General features: G+C 44.0%; 1 protein-coding gene across 1 annotated transcript; it reads right to left on the bottom strand.

Moving 5' to 3' along the window:
- Nucleotides 1-130: 130 nt before the first annotated feature.
- Nucleotides 131-21,125, bottom strand: LOC106561240 (uncharacterized). Its single transcript, XM_014124965.2, has 5 exons — nt 20,045-21,125; nt 10,812-10,988; nt 5,536-5,745; nt 2,043-2,256; nt 131-1,454 (listed from the first exon to the last, which is right to left on the bottom strand). Exons 1-5 carry the CDS (start codon nt 20,552-20,554, stop codon nt 1,276-1,278), a joined length of 1,290 nt encoding a protein of 429 aa, XP_013980440.1. The 5' UTR covers nt 20,555-21,125; the 3' UTR covers nt 131-1,275.
- Between the last annotated feature and the right edge of the window lie 3,346 nt (nt 21,126-24,471).

Below are 24,471 nucleotides of genomic sequence, written 5' to 3'. Positions count from 1 at the left end.
GGGGAGCAGCACTACACTTTTTAAAAGTGCAAAGCTTCTCTTGTGATACAGAATTATGTCCTAACGTCTAAAATACCACCAGATGGCATTATCACCTAACCATGAACTACATACTGTACATAGAAACCTGTGATTTGAAAGACCATATATTTTATTAAACAAACAAACAATATCCATAGAAAGAGTACATTCTTCACTTGTATCAGTCCGGTGTGGTAACGACTGATTAAGCCAGTACTTATGGCACTTCAACATGATACCTTCTCCCACATGTGTTACTACTTAGTCAATCCTCTTCATCCCCATTGGAACATAATGCCATAATAAGCTCCTTCCACATCTTCCTGTGGAACTATCGGTGCATAATCCCAAAAGTACAAACTGGCTTCCTCTCCTTGTCTCCTTCCCTTCATCTGCACATATTGCGTTCATCTATCCTGCCTTTTTATATTAGTGGAGATGAGGAGAGGGACATACTTCAGATGTTTTCTGCCTGCCACTCATCTTCCTTCAACAATACTAAAAGTCCTAATCAGAGGCAGTTCTAGAATCTTCAAAGCTACTCAAACATTCTTCAGCAGTAAAGGGGTTGTAACAACAGAAGCCATTTGTTTCTGGCTAATGGCCAAGGTTTGTGAGTTGTACGATGCACCAGGCACATACCAAAGGTGTCAAAAACACAGAAGTAGAACATACTGTACTGAACATCTCACAAGACAGGTCACTCCACCGGAAAAAAGAAACTCCATCACACGATTCAAGCTTCAGTTAAACCCACAGAACATCAAGTGCAAGACAGCAACTCAATGCTCTTTAACAGCTTCCTGTCCATCATCCATCTATCTGAAACTACAGGATTGGTTGGATGAGGGAAGGTAAGGGAAGGAAGCCACTGTAGAACACCGAGACACTCCCATCCCTGAAATTAAACACTGACATATGCACTTTGGTCCTCAGGGCAGACCATACATAAAGGCTATAGATCTTAGAAATCATGTGTTTGATTTATTTGATACCATTCCCCTTATTCCACTCCAGCCATTACCACGAGCCTGTCTTCCCCAATTAAGGTGCCACCAACCTCCTGTACATTCATCCATAGAGTCTGTTTCCTGTTCAGAACCCTCTCTGTGCTCCTGATCCATGGGCCAACGATGGTAAAGCAGATTTTTTTACATTTCATGTAAAAGCCACTTTTCTCTTTCCGCTGAAACAGGGACTCTAGAAACAGTGTCCCACTCCGCCCCCCTGTGTCCCTGTGTGTTCTCCCTGCTGTCACTCGAACATGGTGTGTGCCAGACCAGTCTGCCTGAAGGTCTCGGCCACCTGTCTGGAGTGCTGGATCTTGGCGGACAAGGCCTCCAACATGTCATTCTGGTCCACAGCCGTGGCCGTGTGGTAGATAAATGTCCCCAAGGACTCAAGACCCCTCATCCCCAGGTTCACCCCACAACCTGGTTGGAGGGGGGGACAAAGATACATTTTATCAGTGCTGTGAGTTGAATATCTATCAAACAGTGAGAAGAAGAATCTGAAATCATGAGGTCTTGGGAGAGATGTTATATCGTGCTCTTATCATAGATACTGAAAATATGAGAGATAAAACAAATCAAAAGGCGTTATTAATTTCATAAACCCCTCATTAATAAAAATGGTTAAACGTAGCCTAAAAGACGCTGAAAGGGACTCTAAAAGATGCTGAAATGTTGTAAAGTACAAAGCAGCCTCAGAGAGATGGAGAAATTGATTTTCAGAGGCTAAAATGGCATTCAGTACAGTAGTGAGTCACACCACTTCATCTCATCCATCCATTTCTCTCTCCTTCTCAAGTGTCTTCATGCTCTAAAAATAGGGGCCCCTTGACAACAAAGGTGATTTATTTTACCTATGGGAAAACCAAGCACTCTGTTGATGATGATGATGAAGTCAAGGAGTTACACATACCTGCATTGGTGACACCACAGAAGTTGAGCATTGCGACAAGTGAGGCCAGAACATTTTTGTGTACCAATGTAAGCTGATGTCAGGGCGTTTGCGTGTACCTGTGTCGAAGTTGAGCACCCGTACCGCCTCCCCCTCTACGGTCACAGACACATTGTCTCCCTCTATGTAGGCGGCACTGACTCTCCGGTGAGACAGCTGGATGTCAAATAGACGTCTACTGCACTGCATGCGGTGCAGTGTCAGGTCGTTGAGACGGGGCTCGATATCAGTCTTATACGCATTAAACGACTGGTGGAAGATATTCTTCATGATCTGGAGGAGAGGAAACCAGAGATGAGTCATGGAACAGAATGTGTTTTGTAGGCTCACCCCTAATTTATGTGTGTACTGTTACCTGGAGTTGCATGGCAAAAAGTCCAGGAACAAAGGACAATGCTCAAGGACTAGTCAGCCCTTCCCACTCTAAGGGGCCAAAGTGTATCTCTCTGTTACAGTATCCAGAGACTGACTATTGAATATGATAGAGTAATACCATAGTATCCATGTCTGGTATCTATCTGAAAGTTGTTCACTGAGGATAACTCTGATGCTCTCTACAGTATATTGATGTATGATCTCTGTGGTTACTTGTATCTGTACAGGGTGAACTCTGAATTACTATATGCAAAAACATTTTGTGGTCCTCTCAGGAATTCTGTCTTATTTACATTGCTCTCATCCCCCACACAAGCCTGTAAATGCTGTGACACCCCATGGAGATTGGGCCTTGGTGGTCAGGTTGCACTGTAAACTTGGTATTGTTTGATTGGTCGATGGTGGTTGGTTTAGGGTTGAAAGGTTACACACTACATTTTTATAGTCAAACAGAAACACCACCCAGCCAGCCAAGGGCTGGATAAAGAAATCTGGTGTGGCCAAGACAAAGCAACTGAAGATCCTCTTTGAGAAAAAGAGGGACCTGAGTGATTGTAACAAACAGCCCAGGTTGTCAGTGCAAGACCATGTTAGCCCAAGGGCTCAGATTTGTTGCTCAAACCAAGAGCATAGCCCAGTGAGCTACCTCTGCCATACAAACAAACTGCGGTACCTACCAGAGTCAATTGTACTGGAATATAATCAGGACATTTTATTCTTATCCATTGATGTTCTGGAAGACAGTGAAACTTGAAAAAGAACAGTGGAAAACACATCTCTGACCCTCCTCTGACGTCTGCACTGTTATCACGTCGATTGTAAAACGATTACAGCCATGTAATGAATGATTCCCCACTTCTTCCTTTCTCTCTCTTCCTCTCTCTCTCTGTGACACTGCTGTGCTCTCCACTCATCTGTCCTTCGGCCCACACCAGGACAGTCATCCGTAACCAAGTAACAGCATACGTGTGTGTGTGTGTGTGTGTTCTACATGGAAGAAAATAAGGGTTCTCCTATGGGGACAGCCGAAGAACACTTTTTTTTCTAAGAGTGTACAGATGGCCCCTCCAGCCAGCCACACACACACACACACACACACACACACACACACACACACACACACACACACACACACACACAGGGCTTTGCTCTGTGTAATCAACAGACTAACACAGTGTGGTCAGGGGTCATATGCTGGAAGAAAGGTGTGAGGTAAGTAGGTGTAAAAAGCGACTCTTTGGCCAGGGTTATTATTAGAAATACAGTACATTAGTTTGGCCAAGCAGGGGAGCCAAGGCTCATACACACATGCATGGAAGGGCACAGAAAACATACTGTGATCACAGCATTCATTATTGGATGATTGATTCATACATTTTCTGTCCATTTGTTTTCGAAACCTCAGTTTATTTCTGTTGGTAAGCAGACAGTGGCAAGCCTGAAGAATAGGTCTTGGCTCTACAGTGAGGGAAAAAAGTATTTGATCCCACGCTGATTTTATACGTTTGCCCACTGACAAAGAAATGATCAGTCTATAATTTTAATAGTAGGTTTATTTGAACAGTGAGAGACAGAATAACAACAACAACAAAAAGAAAAACGCATGTCAAAAATGTTATAAATTGATTTGCATTTTAATGAGGGAAATAAGTATTTGACCCCTCTGCAAAACATGACTTAGTACTTGGTGGCAAAACCCTTGTTGGCAATCACAGAGGTTAGACGATTCTTGTAGTTGGCCACCAGGTTTGTACACATCTCAGGAGGGATTTTGTCTCACTCCTCTTTGCAGATCTTCTCCAAGTCATTAAGGTTTCGAGGCTGACGTTTGGCAACTCGAACCTTCAGCTCCCTCCACAGATTTTCTATGGGATTAAGGTCTGGAGACTGGCTAGGCCACTTCAGGACCTTAATGTGCTTCTTCTTGAGCCACTCCTTTGTTGCCTTGGCCGTGTGTTTTGGGTCATTGTCATGCTGGAATACCCATCCACAACCCCCTTTTCAATGCCCTGGCTGAGAGAAGGAGGTTCTCACCTAAGATTTGACGGTACATGGCCCCGTCCATCGTCCCTTTGATGCGGTGAAGTTGTCCTGTCCCCTTAGCAGAAAAACACCCCCATAGCATAATGTTTCCACCTCCATGTTTGACGGTGGGGATGGTATTCTTGGGGTCATAGGCAGCATTCCTCCTCCAAACACGGCGAGTTGAGTTGATGCCAAAGAGCTCCATTTTGGTCTCATCTGACCACAACACTTTCACCCAGTTGTCCTCTGAATTAGATGTTCATTGGCAAACTTCAGACGGGCATGTATATATGCTTTCTTGAGCAGGGGGGACCTTGCGGGCGCTGCAGGATTTCAGTCCTTCACGGCGTAGTGTGTTACCAATTGTTTTCTTGGTGACTATGGTCCCAGCTGCCTTGAGATCATTGACAAGATCCTCCTGTGTAGTTCTGGGCTGATTCCTCACCGTTCTCATGATCATTGCAACTCCACGAGGTGAGATCTTGCATGGAGGACCAGGCTGAGGGAGATTGACAGTTCTTTTGTGTTTCTTCCATTTGCGAATAATCGCACCAACTGTTGTCACCTTCTCACCAAGCTGCTTGGCGATGGTCTTGTAGCCCATTCCAGCCTTGTGTAGGTCTACAATCTTGTCCCCGACATCCTTGGAGAGCTCTTTGGTCTTGGCCATGGTGGAGAGTTTGGAATCTGATTGATTGATTGCTTCTGTGGACAGGTGTCTATTATTCAGGTAACAAGCTGAGATTAGGAGCACTCCCTTTAAGAGTGTGCTCCTAATCTCAACTCGTTACCTGTATAAAAGACACCTGGGAGCCAGAAATCTTTCTGATTGAGAGGGGGTCAAATACTTATTTCCCTCATTAAAATGCAAATCAATCTATAAGAATTTTGACATGCGTTTTTCTGGATTTTTGTTGTTGTTATTCTGTCTCTCACTGTTCAAATAAACCTACCATTAAAATGATAGACTGATCATTTCTTTGTCAGTGGGCAAACGTACAAAATCAGTAGGGGATCAAATACTTTTTCCCCTCACTGTAGGTGTTGGCTAGTGGCCCCAACCCAGGTCCTAGGGAAATGTGCAGGGAATTGGTATGGAACAGATGCTCTGTGCTGTCATCAGAAATAGACAGTGCCTGCTAGGGTCTTTACCGAGGAGTTAGCTGTGTGTCGGAGGAAGCGGACCATCTTGGTGTCTGAGGCGGGGCAGACCAGAGCCATGTAGCGGTTCCGGAAGGTTCCGTAGATCTTGAGGTGGAACCCTGGCTTGACGGCAGAGCTTTTCGGCTCCCTGAGAGCCTCCACTCCGTACGCAGACAAGTCGAAGAACAGGCTGTGGGCTCGGATCTCTGGGGTGGGCACCTGGAGATGAAAAGGAGAGGGATGTCAGTGTGTGTGTAACGGTTGTCAAAAGGAGTAGACCAAGGTGCAGCGTGGTGAGTGTTCATCTTTATATTTATTTTAAATCAGAACACTTAAACAAAATAATAAATTAATGACAAACGACCGTCACGTCTTGCAGGCTATAACGAGCAGTACAAAAATAAGATCCCACAACTCAAAGAGGGAAAAGGGCTGCCTAAGTATGGTTCCCAATCAGAGACAACTATAGGCTGCCTCTGATTGGAAACCATACCTGGCCAAAACATAGAAAATAACACATAGAATTCCCACCCCACACCCTGACCTAACAACATAGAGAAATAAACCGTCTCTCTCAGGTCAGGGCATGACAGTGTGTGAGAGAGGGAGCAACAGAGGCATTTAATTTAGATTAATTTAGAGTACAGAGTGCAGAGAGAAGAGATTACTGTCATACCATCATCAGTATAGCAATAACATAAAACTACTTAGAGAGAACTGTTAAAAAAAACTTCATAGATTCAATGATATGTTCTTATCCTTTAAAACTGTTTAAACCATGTCATTGTTGAATACTCGTTTCTGATTGGTGTGAAGGGCATTATAGAGCAAGCATTATTTCCCTATGATGCACAGTATAACAGCACGATATAATCCAATGGCTATACACTGAGTATACCAAACATTAGGAACACTTTCCTAATATTGAGTTGCATTCGATGGCCACTGGCACACTGGAGAAGTGTGCGCTTCATAGATGAATCCCGGTTTCAACTGTACCAGGCAGATGGCAGACAGCATGTGTAACCGACGTGAAATGGCTAGCTAGTTAGCGGTGGTGCACGCTAATAGCGTTTCAATCGGTGACGTCACTCGCTCTGAGACCTTGAAGTAGTTGTTCCCCTTGCTCTGCAAGGGTCGTGGCTTTTGTAGTGCGATGGGTAACGATGCTTCGTGGGTGTCAGTTGTTGATGTGTGCAGAGGGTCCCTAGTTCAAACCCAGGTAGGGGCGAGGAGAGGGACGGAAGCTAAACTGTTACATTGATGCTGTTGGCCCAGATCACTGGTTGCTGCGGAAAAGGAGGAGGTCAAAAGGGGGGTGAGTGTAACCGATGTGAAATGGCTAGCTAGTTAGCGGTGGTGCGTGCTAATAGCATTTCAATCGGTAACGTCACTGGCTCTGAGACCTTGAAGTAGTTGTTCCCCTTGCTCTGCAAGGGCCGCGGTTTTGTGTAGCGATAGGAAACGATGCTTCGAGGGTGACTGTTGTCAATGTGTGCAGAGGGTCCCTGGTTCGAGCCCAGGTAGGGCCGAGGAGAGGGACGGAAGCTATACTGTTACACATGTAAGGTGTCGTGTGGGAGACCGGTTTTCTGATGTCAATGATGTGAACAGAGTGCCCCGTGGTGGAGGTGGGGTTATGGTATGGATAGGCATAAGCTACGGACAACGAGCACAGTTGCATTTTATCAATGGCAATTTGAATGCACGAGATCCTGAGGCCCATTGTCGTGTCATTAATCCTCCGCGATCACCTCATGTTTCAGCATAAAGCACAGCCTCATGTCGCATCGATCTGTTCACAATTCCTGGAAGCTGAAAATGTCCCAGTACTTCCATGGCCTGCATACTCACCCGAGCATGTTTGGGATGCTCTGGACCAACGTGTATGACAGCGTGTTCCAGTTCCCGTCAACATCCAGCAACTTCGCAGAGCCATTGAAGAGGAGTGGGACAACATTCCACAGGCCATAATCAACAGCCTGATCAACTCTATGCGACAGAGATGTGTCGCGCTGCATGAGTCAAATGGTGGCTACACCAGATACTGACACGCCCCTACCTTAAGGTATCTGTGATCAACAGATGCATATCTGTATCCCCAGTCATGTGAAATCCATAGAAATGTATTTATTTCAACTGACTGATTTTCTTATAACTGTAACTCTGTCAAATCTTTTAAATTGTTGCATGTTGCGTTTATATTTTTGTTCAGTGTATGTCTGAGCTGCTTTTGAATGCATACGTTGAATTGAAAATATTATTGACGTTGTTAAATTCGATTTTCATAACAGCAAGCTAGGGGTACGTTCGTAAATTCTTCTGTTATTCTGCGCTCTTGCACACTCAGATGAGAGTGCTCTGAAATTGGAGTAGATAGCCAGAGCGAATTTACGAACGTGCCCTAGGACTGATGGTTTGGTTAGCTAAACAAGCAAGTCTGTTTGTTTGGTTACCAAGGCAACTAATGTAGCTGTGCTAGCTACCTCAGTGGATGTTGAACATATTTTTACCTGCAAATGAACAAATTTCTTGCAGCAAATGTGTTAAATTGTAGTATGGTATAAAAGGGATGATCAACTCAGTAGTCTATGCGTTCTCAACTCCAGGGTCTATGCGTTCTCCGTGGAAGGTTAGTTCACACCTTCCATATCATTCATTTTTTTCCATAGAACGCATAGCCCGTAGTTGATTATCCTTTATATATCAACAATGAACTAATTATGACATGGTATTAGTACAGTAAATGTGCTTGAGATATTGAATATATATATATATCTCACTTGATGTTGCCCTCCATACCACCCTTTTTCCCTCTCTGCTCTCAACCTCTCTCTCTCTCTCTCTTTCTATGTGCATGTGTATTATCTCTCTAGCTCTCACTCTCCATCTCTTTCTTCATCTCTCTCTTTCTCTTTCTTATTTCACACATCTGACCCCTTTTCCACCCCAAAAGGGTGTTTATTCCTTTAAACCCCCCCCCCCCCCACAGAATTGATCTAGATTCACATCAATGACATGAACCAGACCAGTGTGATCCAACAGTGTTTACCATTGCAGAAGAGAGAGCAGGGTGGGTAAACAGGTCGTATCCTCTGAGCTAAATTCATTAACTAACGGAAACGGCCAGCGAGAGATAGATAAGTTAAGTAGTGATTGGAAGTCACAGCTGTGTGAATCTGTCCCTGTGGAGAGGATGTAGCTGGAGCACAATAAGAGAACAGAATAAACCCATGATGAACACAAACAGGTCTCTGAGAAACAGATGTGACACATCACTGCTACTGCTGAACCTTATGAAACACTGACCTGACATAGCCTTGGATAGAACAAGTGGTTTCACTCTCTGTCTCTCTCATATTTGTGTTTTACATTGTTTGCATTGCTATTACATCTGTGACCACAGCCCTGTCTGCTTTATTATGAGAATAAACTGTGTCTTATCAGTGTTTTTCCCGGTGGCTGGTTAGCTATGCAGGACGTGTGATGACTGCTTATGTAAATATGATCCAGGTGCCTATCTCTCCCTGCAGGGCAGCCAAGAGTCTGTGTCTGTTTTTTTAGTTAGGAGACCATCTCAATTGTCTAGAAGGGCTTCCTCGCCTCATCTGCTCACCATCTTCACTGATCAAAACTAGCCAATGTGTAAGCAATATAGTGGATGCCTATTATATCTATAATTTGCATTCACCAGACCAGTTCTTTCATGTCAATGCAGTTGAAGGAAAGAACGTAGGCTATTTTAGAGTCCTGAGAATTATGTTCTAGAACCAGTAAGAGAGAATCATCATGAATGAAGACATTTCTGGTGCCAGAATTGTACCTATAATGAACCCAAGTTGAGTTGACTTTTAGTTTTATAAAACATTAATTTCACATTAAAGGAAAATGTCATGTTGCAGTATAGAAGTGCCTCTAACTTGTCTTTGAGAATCTTTCCCAACCATCAATATAGTTCCTCATGCTCATTCAGCAGCTATAGGGGCAGAGATAAAACATGAACAAAGGCTCCAAAAACACCCAGTACTGTACGTCCTTTTACAAACTGCAACGCTCTCAGTATAGTAACGCAGGTAGTTAGATGTACTTGATGTACACTTGTACACATGAAATTGTGTCATCCCAAAATTTATTGACAACACTATGTTCCATTTTGTGTGACCTGAGTGGTTCCCCCTATCCAGCTGTGCTGCTTCTCCATGTAGCATGTGCATGACCACAGAAAGAAGTATCGCTCAAGTCCTACTACACTGAGAATGTTGTTGTTTCCTTTGTTCATGTTTTATCTCTAACTGTAACTGCTGAACGAGCATGAGGAAGTATATCTTTGGTGGAGTGAATTTATCAAAAACAAGGGAGATTGCAAAAAAGTGTCGGCATTTCTATAACATGCAATTTACATCAAAAACATTGATTTGTTCAAATGAAGTGAACATCTCCTTTAAAGACACATAGTAAACACATGAACACATCAGAGTTCATACAGACAGAGGAGACAGCTGTTGCTTAGCAGATCTTGTTGTGCTGATAGCTACCTATGTCATCATCCCATCTGTATTTCCTCTGTTTCCGCTATTCCTTCATTATCCCGTCATTCCTTCCTTCCTTCCTTCCTTCCTTCCTTCCTTCCTTCCTTCCTTCCTTCCTTCCTTCCTTCCTTCCTTCCTTCCTTCCTTCCTTCCTTCCTTCCTTCCTTCCTTCCTTCCTTCCTTCCTTCCTTCCTTCCTTCCTTCCTTCCGCTGCTCCCAGTAACACCACTAACTCATCACCCCATCCACTCTCTGGTTGCCATGACAGATGACCTTTGGCCCAGGAACATCAGAGCTGATGACATCACATTCATATATCCATCAGTCAGGTAACAGATGAGGACCAAGACAATACACGGCCTGAGGGCCTGACAAGCCGGACATACAGTACAGTAACACCTGCTGTACACCTGATAACATCAATATAATTCAAAAGGGGCTTCAGCCTGTCACTGACTACTTTTATCTATGGATGGATCTCAGTGTTCCCATGGAGTGCAATAAGCTCTATACTGTGTACTTAAGGAGATGTTCAGATTACCATAAACACACCAAGGGCAGGTTTGACAGACCAACATGGAACAGGGCCATATTGCTAGTATAGACAGTCCTTATGGCCATTCTACAGAGCTATGGTTTATATAGGAGTTAGATACTGTATTGTATTCAGCTGTGGATCACCAGGGCTCTGTTTGATCAGTGTGTGTGTGTGTGTGTGTGTGTGTGTGTGTGTGTGTGTGTGTGTGTTTGTCTGACCTGTCTCTGGTCCAGTCTCTCTATAGTGGCATTAGCCCCGTAAGCGTGGCAGGACTCTACAGTGTAGTCAGAGCTGATACCCAGCACAGAGCATGAGTCTCCACACGACCCATCAGCCACCACGATCACACGCGGCCAATCAGATCCCGGTATCTTCCGCAGGTACTCCTCTGTGAACTGATAAACAGGAAGAACAGATCAAGAAAGAGACAGAGAGAGCGCGAGAGAGAGAGGGTGGAGGTAGATCATTTTTTAGGCCGTTATTGTAAATAAGAATTTCTTCTTAACTGACTTGCCTAGTTAAATAATGGTTAAATAAAATAAAATAAAAATGTTTATACCCTCCCTTTCTATCCCTCTTTCTGTCTAAACAAACATGCTTATCCTAAAAGTGGTATGACATCATCAGAGACATACCAGTCATACAGCTTAAAGGATCACACTTACACCCCTGTCCATGTGCCCTCGAGCAAGGTACTTAACCCTAATTGCTCCAGGGTCGCCGTTGATAATGTCAGACCCTGGCCGTAACCCCACTCTCCGAGGGTGTCTGAGGTGGAGTTGGGATATGCAAAAAAACACATTTCCAAAAACACATGAAATAGGACAAATATAAGCACCCACCTAATTATTATTATGATGAGGACTATTATTGTTATTATTACCTAAAATACCAAACAATAACAGCCCTATGTTTGAGACAACTTTGTGTGTCTGTGTGTGTGCTTGCGTAGGTTGCAGCCGTGCGTGTGTCTGTGTCCGGCTGCCTCTGATATCCTGGTTTGTTTAGGTACTGGTTCATGTCTGTGATAAGGCTAAGTGTCCAGAGCAGGGCAGTGATCTGGTGTAAACACTGTCACACACACACACACACACACACACACACACACACACACAGATAACTGTTGATTAAAACAAATACAAAAGATTGTTAGTTTATACAGAATAAATACCTGATAACAGGAATAAAGGAATGAATAATACAGATAGAAAATAATAGTCAGAGATAGAGAGACAGAGAGAGAGAGAGAGACAGAGAGACAGAGAGAGAGAGAGACAGAGAGAGAGAGAGAAAGCGAGAGAGAGACAGAAAGCGAGAGAGAGAAAGCGAGAGAGAGAGAAAGCGAGAGAGAGAGAAAGCGAGAGAGAAAGCGAGAGAGAGAGACAAAGAGAGACAGAGAGAGACAGAGAGAGAGAGACAAAGAGAGAGACAGAGAGAGAAAGAGAGCGAGAAAAAGAGAGAGCGAGAGAGTGCGTGGGAGTGTGTGCCATAGATTGTATATATAAAATGGATAAAGGCATCGATTACTTGACACCATTCATTCTTATGTCAAGACTCAATGGCACATTTAAAGGCAAGGAAGTAGGTTTTTAGCTTGCTAAAATGGCGTCACCTGGAGACATAATATGTGCAGATTGAGCTAGTCCAGAAAGTGATGTTGCAGGCTAGCTCAAGTTGAAGAACAACCAGGGTACTGCAGGCTGCTGGTAGAATCTAAATTATCCTTATAACTTATTCTGTTTGTGATTTTAAAATAATCGGTTCAAGGACATACACTATATATACTAAAGTATGTGGACACCCCTTCAAATTAGTGGATTTGACTATTTCAGCCACAACAGTTACTGACAGGTGTATAAAATCGAGCACAGAGCCATGCAATTTCCATAGACAAACATTGGCAGTAGAATGGCCTTACTGAAGAGCTGAGTGTGAGCCAGGCCTAACCGCCCAACATCTGTGCCCGACCTCACTAATGCTCTTGTGGTTGAATGGAAGCAAGTCCCCGCAGCAATGTTCCAGTATCTAGTGTAAAGCCTTTCCAGAAGAGTGGAGGCTGTTGTAGCATTAAGTGTGACTAACTCCATATTAATGCTGATGACTTTGAAATGAGATATACGACGAGCAGGTGTCCACATACGTTCGGCCATGTAGTGTACATCTGGTGTAATAGAAGCAACTATTGGCACCATGATTGTCTTAGAATTTTTGTTTACTTACATGAATATTTCTCAAGAAGATTGCCATTTTTGCCCATTCACTATAATGGGGGATCCTGCTTTTCTGAAAACAACAGCCTGCAGAACTGCGGTTGGCTTTGAACATCTTTGGCTTCAATGAGAAGGAGAAGTCGTTCTCCCCTGGTGTGTGTCCAACATTAAACTCAATAAGGTTTGAGCCAGTGATGGCTGAGAGTCGAGGCTAAGACGTGTTAAATCCATTCAGACTTCAGAGAACTGGTGATTTAAAAGTCATGTCATTCATTCACAGATCACACAGCCTGGGACTAAACCAATAATCAAGCACTCCTGTCTATGGACAGGACGCTTCAGAATTGTCAATGTTTTTTAATGATGCAGAACTTTGTTCCAATCAAAGATATGCTTGACCTTGACGTTCACCTGCTTTAATGCATAAACATGGAGTGAGTCACTGGATCGCCAGGAAGGCAGCAGGGGGGAAGCAGGGAGAGGAGGGTGAACCAGGGGTGGACAGCTCTCATCCTCAAGGGCTGCACTGTCCACTGGCCTTCATTCCCACCTTTAATCAGATACTGATTAACTAATGGGGATTATTATTGCCATGGCAATAGGTACTGATTTATTCATTACGAATGTCATGAAGTGATCAAAAAGCACTGGTGTGAACTGAGAAACTCTGGCCAGCCAGCAAACAGTTAAGGCCTTTAGGGCAGTGATCCTCAACACTGCTCCTTGAGAGCTGCAGACTGCATGTTTTTGTTCCAGCTCAGCAATAAAACACATGATTCAGCTAATCAAGGGGACAATGATCAGTTGATTAACTGAATCAGGTGTGATGGCACTATGCTGGGACAAAAACCTGCAATACTACTGTGGCTCTAGAGGAGGAGGACTGAGGGTCTCTACCTTTCAGAATAGAAAGAGCCTGAGGACACATATTTTCCAGGTTATGTTGTGTCAGCAGATAAGCCCAGCTTTAGTGAATGTGATCATAATTTTGCCATTATATAATGATGTGCTATAAGCCCTAGTACTGTAGGCTGCCATCATTCTACCATTGTTTAATGCCGTAATTCAGAGAAAGGCTTAGGGAGATTTATGCAATGAGTGGTACGGTAATCAGCATCAGATCACATTTACCAGTGACTCTTTACAAACAACTATTCATCAGATGTGTATCTATCAGGTGGTGATGTATAGTCACTGAATCTCAGGCTATTCTATAGAACAGCATGGTGGCTGGTTACATTTTTAAAAAGTGAACAATCATATGATCCTAAATACATATTCAATATCTATATACAGTTGAAGTCGGAAGTTTACATACACTTAGGTTGGAGTCATTAAAACTCGTTTTTCAACCATTCCACAAATTTCTTGTTAACAAACTATAATTTTTGCAAGTCAGTTAGGACATCTACCTTGTGCACGACACAATATATTTTTCCAACAATTGTTTACAGACAGATTATTTCACCGTACCACTCATTGCACTGTATCATAATTCCAGTGGGTCAGAAGTTTACATACACTAAGTTGACTGTGACTTTAAACAGCTTGGAAAATTCCAGAAAATTATGTCATGGCTTTAGAAGCTTCTGACAGGCTAATTGACATCATTTGAGTCAATTGGAGGTGTACCTGTGGATGTATTTAAAGGCCTACCTTCAAACTCAGTGCCTCTTTGCTTGACATCATGGGAAAATCAAAAGAAATCAGCCAAGACCTCAGAATAAAATTGTGGACCTCCACAAGTCTGGTTCTTCCTTGGGAGCAATTTCGAAACGCCTGAAAGTACAACGTTCATCTGTACAAACAATAGTATGCAAGTATAAACACCATGGGACCACGCAGCCGTCATACCGCTCAGGAAGGAGACACGTTCTGTCTCCTAGAGATGAAACGTACATTGGTGCGAAAAGTGCAAATCAATCCCAGAACAACAGCAAAGGACCTTATGAAGATACTGGAGGAAACAGGTAGAAAAGTGTCTATATCTACAGTAAAACGAGTCCTATATCGACATAACTAGAAAGGCCGCTCAGCAAGGAAGAAGCCACTGCTCCAAAACCGACATAAAAAAGCCAGACTGTTTGGCCATAATGACCATTGTTATGTTTGGAGGAGAAAGGGGGATGCTTGCAAGCCGAAAGACACCATCCCAACCGTGAAGAACGGGGGTGGCAGCATCATGTTGTGGGGGTGCTTTGCTGCAGGTGGGACTGGTGCACTTCACAAAATAGAAAAATTATGTGGATATATTGAAGCAACATCTCAAGACATCAGTCAGGAAGTTAAAGCTTGGTCGCAAATGGGTCTTCCAAATGGACAATGACCCCAAGCATACTTCCAATGGTGTGGCAAAATGGAGGCCTACAAACCTGACTCAGTTACACCAGCTCTGTCAGGAGGAATGGGCCAAAATTCACCCAACTTATTGTGGGAAGTTTGTGGAAGATTACTTGAAAGGTTTGACCCAAGTTAAAGAATTTAAAGGCATTGCTACCAAATACTAATTGAGAGTATGTAAACTTCTGACCCACTGGGAATGTGATGAAAGAAAAGAAACCTGAAATAAATAATTCTCTCTACTATTATACTGACATTTCACATTCTTAAAATAAAGTGGTGATCCTAACTGACCTAAGACAGGGAATTTTTACTGGGATTAAATGTCAGGAATTGTGAAAAACGGAGTTTAAATATATTTGGCTAAGGTGTATGTAAACTTCCGACTTCAACTGTATCTCTACCTTTTTGGTTACTACATGATTCCATTTGTGTTATTTCATAGTTGTGATGTCTTCACTATTATTCTATAATGTAGAAAATAGTAAATATATAGAAAAACCCTGGAATAAGTAGGTGTGTCCAAACTTTTGACACATACTGTATATATACACACACACTGAACAAAAATATAAACAACAATTTCAAAGATTTTGCTTAGTTATAGTTAATACAAGGAAATCAGTCAATTTAAATAGATAAATTAGGCCCTAATCTATGGATTTCACATGACTGGAAATACAGACATGCATCTGTTGTAAGATGGCGCCGGAGAAGAAGGCCAACGTTTTACGTGCCCCCAGCCGATTGTGTTATTTTGTTTGTTTATTTGCGTTTTTTGTAACTTATTTTTTTACTTATTTTGTACATAATGTTGCTGCTACCGTCTCTTATGACCGAAAATAACTTCTAGACATCAGGATTGCGATTATTCACCACGGACTAGCAGAATCCTTTTTTTCCTTTCACGACTCTGACGAGCCCAACGCGAAGGATATACTGCTTCCACGGGAACAGGCCCCGATCCCCATGATCTGCGTGAAGAGAAGGCGGGAAAGAGGGGCCGAAGGGCGGGCTGCCTTCTGAGTATTCAAAGGCGATTGAATAAACCCCCACTTCCCTCCATTCTGCGAGCAAATGTGCAATCCTTGGAGAATAACATAGACTAGTTAAACGGAAGATTAAACTACCAACGGGACATTAAAAACGAACACCTTATGCTACACGGAGTCGTGGCTGAACGACGACAACATCAACATACAGTTGGCTGGTTATATGATGTACCGGCAGGATAGAACAACAACGTCTGGTAAGACAAGGGGCGGCGGACTATGTATTTTTGTAAATAACAGCTGGTGCACGATATCTAAGGAAGTCTCAGGCTATTGCTCGCCTGAGGTAGAAATTCTCATGATAAGCTGTAGACCATACTACCTACCTAGAGAGCTTTCATCTGTATTTTTCGTAGCTGTTTACATACCACCTCAGTCAGAGGCTGGCACCAAGACAGCATTAATTGAGCTGTATTCCACCATAAGCAAACAAAAAAACGCTCACCCAGAGGTGGCGCTCCTAGTAGCAAATATGACCATAATTCTATCCTCCTGATTCCTGCTTACAAGCAAAAATTAAAGCAGGAAGCACCAGTGACTAGATCAATAAAAAAGTGGTCAGATGAAGCAGATGCTAAGCTACAGGACTGTTTTGCTAGCACAGACTGGAATATGCTCCGGGATTACTCCAATGGCATTGAGGAGTACACCACATCAGTCATTGGCTTCATCAATAAGTGCATCGATGACATCATCCCCATAGTGACCGTACGTACATACCCCAACCAGAAGCCATGGATTACAGGCAGCATCCACACTGAGCTAAAGGCTAGAGCTGCCGCTTTCAGGGAGCGGGACTCTAACCCAGAAGCTTATAAGAAATCTTGCTCTGCCCTCCGACGAACCATCAAACAGGCGTCAATACAGGATTAAGATTGAATCGTACTACACCGGCTCTGACGCTTGTCGGATGTGGCAGGCCATGCAAACCATTACAGACTACAAAGGGAAGCACAGCCGAGAGCTGCCTAGTGACACGAGCCTACCAGATGAGCTAAACTACTTCTATGCTCGCTTCGAGGCAAATAACACTGAAACATGCATGAGAGCACCAACTGTTCCGGAAGACTGTGTGATCACGCTCTATGCAGCTAATGTAAGACCTTTAAACAGGTCAGCATTCACAAGGCCACTGGGCCAGATGGATTACCAGGACGTGTACTGCGAGCATGTGCTGACCAACTGGCAAGTGCCTTCACTGACATTTTTAACCCCTCCCCGTCCCTGTCCGAGTCTGTAATACCAACATGTTTTAAGCAGACCACCGTAGTGCCTGTGCCCAAGAACACTAAGGTACCCTGCCTAAATGACTACCGACCCGTAGCACTCACCTCTATAGCCATGAAGTGTGTTGAAAGGTTGGTCATGGCTCACATCAGCACCATCATCCCAGAAACCCTAGACACACACCAATTTGCATACCGCCCCAACAGATCCACAGATGATGCAATCTGTATTGCACTCCACACTACCCTTTCCCACCTGGACAGAAGGAACACCAATGTTCAACACCAAAGTGCCCTCAAAGCTCATCACTAAGCTAATGACCCTCGGACTAAACACCTCCCTCTGCAACTGGATCCTGGACTTCCTGACGGGCCGCCCCAGGTGGTAAGGGTAGGTAACAACCACATCCACCGCGCTGATCCTCAACACAGGGGCACCGCAGTGGTGCGTGCTCAGTCCCCTCCTGTACTCCCTGTTCTCTCATGACGGCATGGACAGGCACGACTCCAACACCATCATTCAATTTGCCGATGATACAACAGTGGTAGGCCTGATCACCGATAACAACGAGACAGCCTATTGGGAGGAGGGCAGAGACCTGGCCATGTGTTGCCAGGACAACAACCTCTCCCTCAACATGATCAAGACAAAGGAGATGATTGTGGACAACAGAAAAGGAGGACCGAGCACGCCCCCATTCTCATCGACGGGCTGCAGTGGAGCAGGTTGAGAGCTGTGTCCAGATCACCAACAAACTAACATGACCCAAGCACATCAAGACAGCCGTGAAGAGGGCACGACAAAACCTCTTCCCACTCAGGAGACTGAAAAGATTTGGCATGGGTCCTCAGATCCTCAAAAGGTTCTTCAGCTGCACCATCGAGAACATCCTGACTGGTTGCATCACTGCCTGGTATGGCAACTGCTCGGCCTCCGACCGCAAAGCACTACAGAGGGTAGTGCGAACGGCCCAGTACATCACTGGGGCCAAGCTTCCTGCCATCCAGGATCTCTATACCAGGCGGTGTCAGAGGAAGGCCCTAAAAATTGTCAAATACTCCAGCCACCCTAGTTATAGATTGTTCTCTCTGCTCCCGCATGAAAAGCAGTACCGGAGCGCCAAGTCTAGGTCCAAGAGGTTTCTAAACAGCTTCTACCCCCAAGCCATAAGACTCCAGAACATCTAGTTCAGGGTTGCTTCTATATCTGCATTGCTTGCTGTTTGGGGTTTTAGGCTGGGTTTCTGTTCAGCACTTTGTGACATCAGCTGATGTAAAAAGGGCTTTATAAATAAATGTGATTGATTGATTGATCTAGTCAAATGGCTACCCAGACTATTTGCATTGCCCCCTCCCCCTCTTTACACCACTGCTACTCTCTGTTGTCATCTATGCATAGTCACTTTAATAACTCTACCTACATGTACATACTACCTCAACTAACCGGTGCCCCCGCACATTGACTCTGTATCGGTACCCCCTGTATATAGTCTTGCTATTGTTATTTTACTGCTGCTCTTTAATTACTTGTTACTTTTATCTCTTATTCTTATCTGTATTTTTTTGAAACTGCATTGTTGGTTAGTGGCTCATAAGTAAGCATTTCACTGTAAGGTCTACACCTGTTGTATTTGGCACATGTGACTAATACAATTTTATTTGATGTATTTGATGGTTAAAGATACCTTAAAAAAAGGTAGGGGTGTGGATCAGAAAACCAGTCAGTATCTGGTGTGACCACCATTTGCCTATTGCAGCGTCACAAATCTCCTTTGCTAGTGGCCATCGAAGGTGAGCATTTGCACACTTTTATTGATTACGACGCTAAACTGTAGTCAGGTCAAGACCCTGGTGAGGACAACAAGCACACAGATGAGCTTCCCTAAGACGGTTTCTGACAGTTTGTGCTGAAAGACTTCGGTTGTGCAAACCCACAGTTTTATCAGCTGTCCGGCTAGCTCATTTCAGACCATCCCGCAAGTGAAGAAGCCAGATGTGGAGGTCCTGAGCTGGCGTGGTTACACGTGGTCTGCAGTTGTGAGGCCGGTTGGACGTAGTGCCATATTCTCTAAAAACGACATTGGAGGCGGCTTATGGTAGATAAATGAACATTCAATTGTCTGACAACAGCTCTGGTGGACATTCCTGCAGTCAGTATGCCAATTGCACACTCTCAAAACTTGAGACATTTGTGGCATTGTGTTGTGTGACAAAACTGCTCATTTTAGAGTGGCCTTTTATTGTCCCCAGCACAATTGTGATGCTGTTTAATCAGTTTCTTGATATGCCACACCTGCCAGGAAATGGAGAAATGCTCACTCACTACCAGGGCTGTAAACAAATTTGTGCACACAATTTGAAATAAATAAGCTTTTCGTGGGCATGGAACATTTCTGGGATCTTTTATTTTAGCTCATGAAACATGGGGCCAACACTTTACATGTTGTGTTAATATTTTTGTTCAGTATTTATATTCAATACAGTGGGTTGATGCTTGTCAGAGTGCAACCCCCCCAACCCCCCTATTGTTCTCTCTTTCTATATAGAACTTACAAATAATGTGACAAGTAATACATTTTTTTCAATAAAGGTTTAGAAATAAAGGGAAATATATGTAGTATACCTTCGTTCCCAGCTGAACCTTGATTTCCACCTTCTGTCTCTTCTGCTCCAGAATGCTGAGCAGGTACTCTTGAAACACTCCTATCTTCGTGAAGAAGTGCTCGTTGTGCCAGCAGCCCTCCATGTTATCAAAGTCCACCCCCAGTTCGAGCAGGAACTCCACACTGCGCGGGTCCAGGGCAATCTGCTGGGGGCGGCAGAGCAGCGCCGTGCGGTACCTCTCATCTAGCAGCGTGAGCTTCAGCACCTTCCCCGAGCGAACAGCGACTAGCGCGGCCGTTAGCCCCACGGGACCCGAGCCCACTATTAGAACCGAGATCCGGGCCCGCCATTGCCTGATCCCGTCCAGGCTCACTTTGACCACCACGTAAAACACCACGGCCACCAGAGTGCTGAGCGCGGTGTCGTAGGCTAGAGCCCGGTACTGTTCCTCTGTGTTCTCGTTGTTGATGCTGTTGAGTCCAGTGTTCTCCGTCTGCAGCCCGTCCATGCTGTGGCTAGATATGAGCATTTATCACTTAGACTTGTTGGAGGTAGAGAGAGCTTTCTTACATGCGCACTGTCACGTTACTGTCGCCTTGGTCAGTGCTCTCCAGCAGAGAGAGCAACGCAGCGTCTCTCCACACAGACCCATCCACTCAACGAGACCAGCTGCGACCAAACACACATTATCTTCTCTTCTCTCGCAAGTAAAGTCACAGTTGGCTAGACGTCCCAGGCATGACACTGTTGTGAATAAATTATTCAATCAGTTGCGATGTATTTCAAAACCATAAAACTAAATAACTGACCGAAAAAGCGATACTTGTATCGCTTTACCGTCTATCTCCAGCCGCGGTAAGTGTAGCAATTACACGTTGACGAGCGCCGGGCGTCCTGTCCTGTGGTCACAATCAGGTCCTGCAACAAGTTCAAAGGGCATAAACTCAAAAGAGTCCAGTTTCACCCGAGTGTAAAAAAATTAATCCGTTTGAATAGGGTCTAATTGACTTTGACTGTGAGTGTAGGCTATTTTATTATTGTCCATCTGGCCAGTGGCCACATTGCTTCCAGCCCTCTATGTGACCTGCTGCAACACTAACTGCAGTCTGTCTGCAGGTCTGGAGAATCAGCTCTGGGTTTATTTCAGGGACTATTGATTCTCTGTCTAAAATCAGGCATGTCGATTAGCTCCGACCTCTATCTCTCTCTGTAATGACATGGCTGTAACCTAAAACAGCATCAGTGTATACTGCGGTTGGCCTCCCCAGTAGATAGTGTGGTGGAATTATTGTAATCAAAAGAGAGACTTTTAAGATTTCTTCAAAACAATCAAACTTTATTATTTATTTAGTGCAGTAGTGGAGCTGGTCGGTAATCACCCCTGGAGGTGATCACTGAGAACTCAACCAGCTGGTTTACTGCAGTAATGGAGCTGGTCGGTAATCACCCCTGGAGGTGATCACTGAGAACTCAACCAGCTGGTTTACTGCAGTAATGGAGCTGGTCGGTAATCACCCCTGGAGGTGATCACTGAGAACTCAACCAGCTGGTTTACTGCAGTAATGGAGCTGGTCGGTAATCACCCCTGGAGGTGATCACTGAGAACTCAACCAGCTGGTTTACTGCAGTAATGGAGCTGGTCGGTAATCACCCCTGGAGGTGATCACTGAGAACTCAACCAGCTGGTTTACTGCAGTAATGGAGCTGGTCGGTAATCACCCCTGGAGGTGATCACTGAGAACTCAACCAGCTGGTTTACTGCAGTAATGGAACTGGTCGGTAATCACCCCGGAGGTGATCACTGAGAACTCAACCAGCTGGTTTACTGCAGTAATGGAACTGGTCGGTAATCACCCCGGAGGTGATCACTGAGAACTCAACCAGCTGGTTTACTGCAGTAATGGAACTGGTCGGTAATCACCCCGGAGGTGATCACTGAGAACTCAACCAGCTGGTTTACTGCAGTAATGGAGCTGGTCGGTAATCACCCCTGGAGGTGATCACTGAGAACTCAACCAGCTGGTTTACTGCAGTAATGGAGCTGGTCAGTAATCACCCCTGGAGGTGATCACTGAGAACTCAACCAGCTGGTTTGAGCCACAGCATTTTATAGCAAAGTCCATCCTCCTTCAGTCTACATAACACACAACAGATGTATGGAATGGGTCACAAGGTTAAGATTTGTATGAAAGATACTTAAAATTCACAGCAGACAGTATTTGCTGTGTGAACAGTTTTCATTGTGTAGAGACCAGTGTCTGGCCCCCCAACTTCATACAGGAGCCATGTCTCAAATGTAATGTCTCCCTGGTACCGTATAGAACAGAAACATTAACTCATGCTCTGGAATGCGGAATCCCCAAAGACATCGTAAATCTCCTGTCAGTGTTATCTCCCTGATGCCCACTTTCAGTTCACACAGACACAATAGAGAGTTATAAGAAACCTCTACTCTGTTGCATAAAACAACTCTTTGATGCAATAAAAGTATTATAACATAGGCTTGTAATTTCCACCATAAGAGATGGCAATGTCACTGTGATAGCTTAACCCCAGGGGACTGCGCAGCTGCAGAGACAGGCTGGATGACAGTAAGTCAGCAGCACACTTCTCTTGCAGAGGAAAGGCTGTGTGGCTGTTCCTTATCATGGAACTTAGTATATTTAGGGCATAATTGATATACATGTTTTATCCAGAATTCATACAAATGAAATGTAAATGTAAACCTTTTTTGCATATCGCACAAACACATGCACACTCTTGTACAGCTAACCCTGTAGGGATAAACAATTCAGTCCCATCCAAAATCGTATTTTCCCTAACCCCTAACCCCAACCTGTACTCTTACCCTAACCCTAACCTTAACCCAAAAACCTAACCTTAACCCTAAAACTAACCCTAAACCTAATTCTAACCTTAACCTTAAACCCCCTAGAAATAGCATTTGACCTAGTGGGGACCAACAAAATGTCCCCAGTTGGTCAAATTTGTTTGTTTACTATTCTCGTGGGGAATAGAAGTCCCCACAAGAATAGTTAAACACGTCCACACACACACACACACACACACACACACACACACACACACACACACACACACACAAACTGTACTAGACTCTACATACAGTACCAGTCAAAAGCTTGGACACACCTACTCATTCAAGGGTTTTCTTTATTTTTACTATTTTCTACATTGTATAATAATAGTGAAGACATTACAACTATCAAATAACACATATGGAATCATGTATTAACCAAAAAACGTTCAACAAATATATTTTAGATTCTTCAAAGAAGCCACTCTGCCTTGATGACAGCTTTGCACACTCTTGGCATTCTCTCAACCAGCTTCACCTGGAATGCTTTTCCAACAGTCATGAAGGAGTTCCCACATATGCTGAGAACTTGTTGGCTGCTTTTCCTTCACTCTGCGGTCCAATTCATCCCAAACTATTTCAATTGGGTTGAGGTCGGGTGATTGTGGAGGCCAGGTCATCTGATGCAGCACACCCTCACACTCCTTTTTCAAAAAGCCCTTACATAGCATTGTCCTGTTGAAAAACACATGATAGTCCCACTAAGCGCACACCAGATGTGATGGCGTATCGCTGCAAAATGCTGTGGTAGCCATGCTGGTAAGTGTGCCTTGAATTCTAAATAAATCACTGACAGTGTCACCAGCAAAGCACCCCCATGCCATCACACCTCCTCCTCCATGCTTCATGGTGGGAACCACACATGCGGAGATCATCCGTTCACCTACTCTGCGTCTCACAATTACACAGTGGTTGGAACCAAAAATCTAATATTTTGACTCATCAGACCAAAGGACAGATTTCCACCAGTCTAATGTCCATTGATTGTGCTTCTTGGCCCAAGCAAGTCTCTTCTTGTTATTGGTGTCCTTTAGTATTGGTTTCTTTGCAGCAATTAGAACATGAAGGTCTGATTCACACAGTCTCATCTGAACAGTTGATGTTGAGATGTGTCTGTTACTTGAACTCTGTGAAGCGTTTATTTGGGCTGCAATTTCTGAGGCTGGTAACTCTAATGAACTTATCCTCTGAAGCAGAGGTAACTCTGGGCCTTCCTTTCCTGTTGTGGTCCTCATGAAAGCCAGTTTCATCATAGCACTTGATGGTTTTTGCGACTGCACTTGAAAAAACTTTCAAAGTTCTTGAAATTGTCCTGATTGACCAACCTTCATCTCTTAACCTGTTAGGGCTAGGGGGCAGCATTTGCACGTCTGGATAAAAAAATGTGCCCGATTTAATCTGGTTACTAATCCTACCCAGTAACTAGAATATGCATATACTTATTATATATGGATAGAAAACACTCTAAAGTTTCTAAAACTGTTTGAATGGTGTCTGTGAGTATAACAGAACTCATTTGGCAGGCAAAACCCTGAGACATTTTCTGACAGGAAGTGGATACCTGATGTGTT

This window comes from Salmo salar, chromosome ssa17, assembly GCF_905237065.1.
Source record: "Salmo salar chromosome ssa17, Ssal_v3.1, whole genome shotgun sequence".
In the NCBI taxonomy this organism is placed as follows: Eukaryota; Metazoa; Chordata; class Actinopteri; order Salmoniformes; family Salmonidae; genus Salmo; species Salmo salar.
Note: the sequence above shows the minus strand (reverse complement) of the source record. Positions and strands in the feature narration are given on the sequence as shown.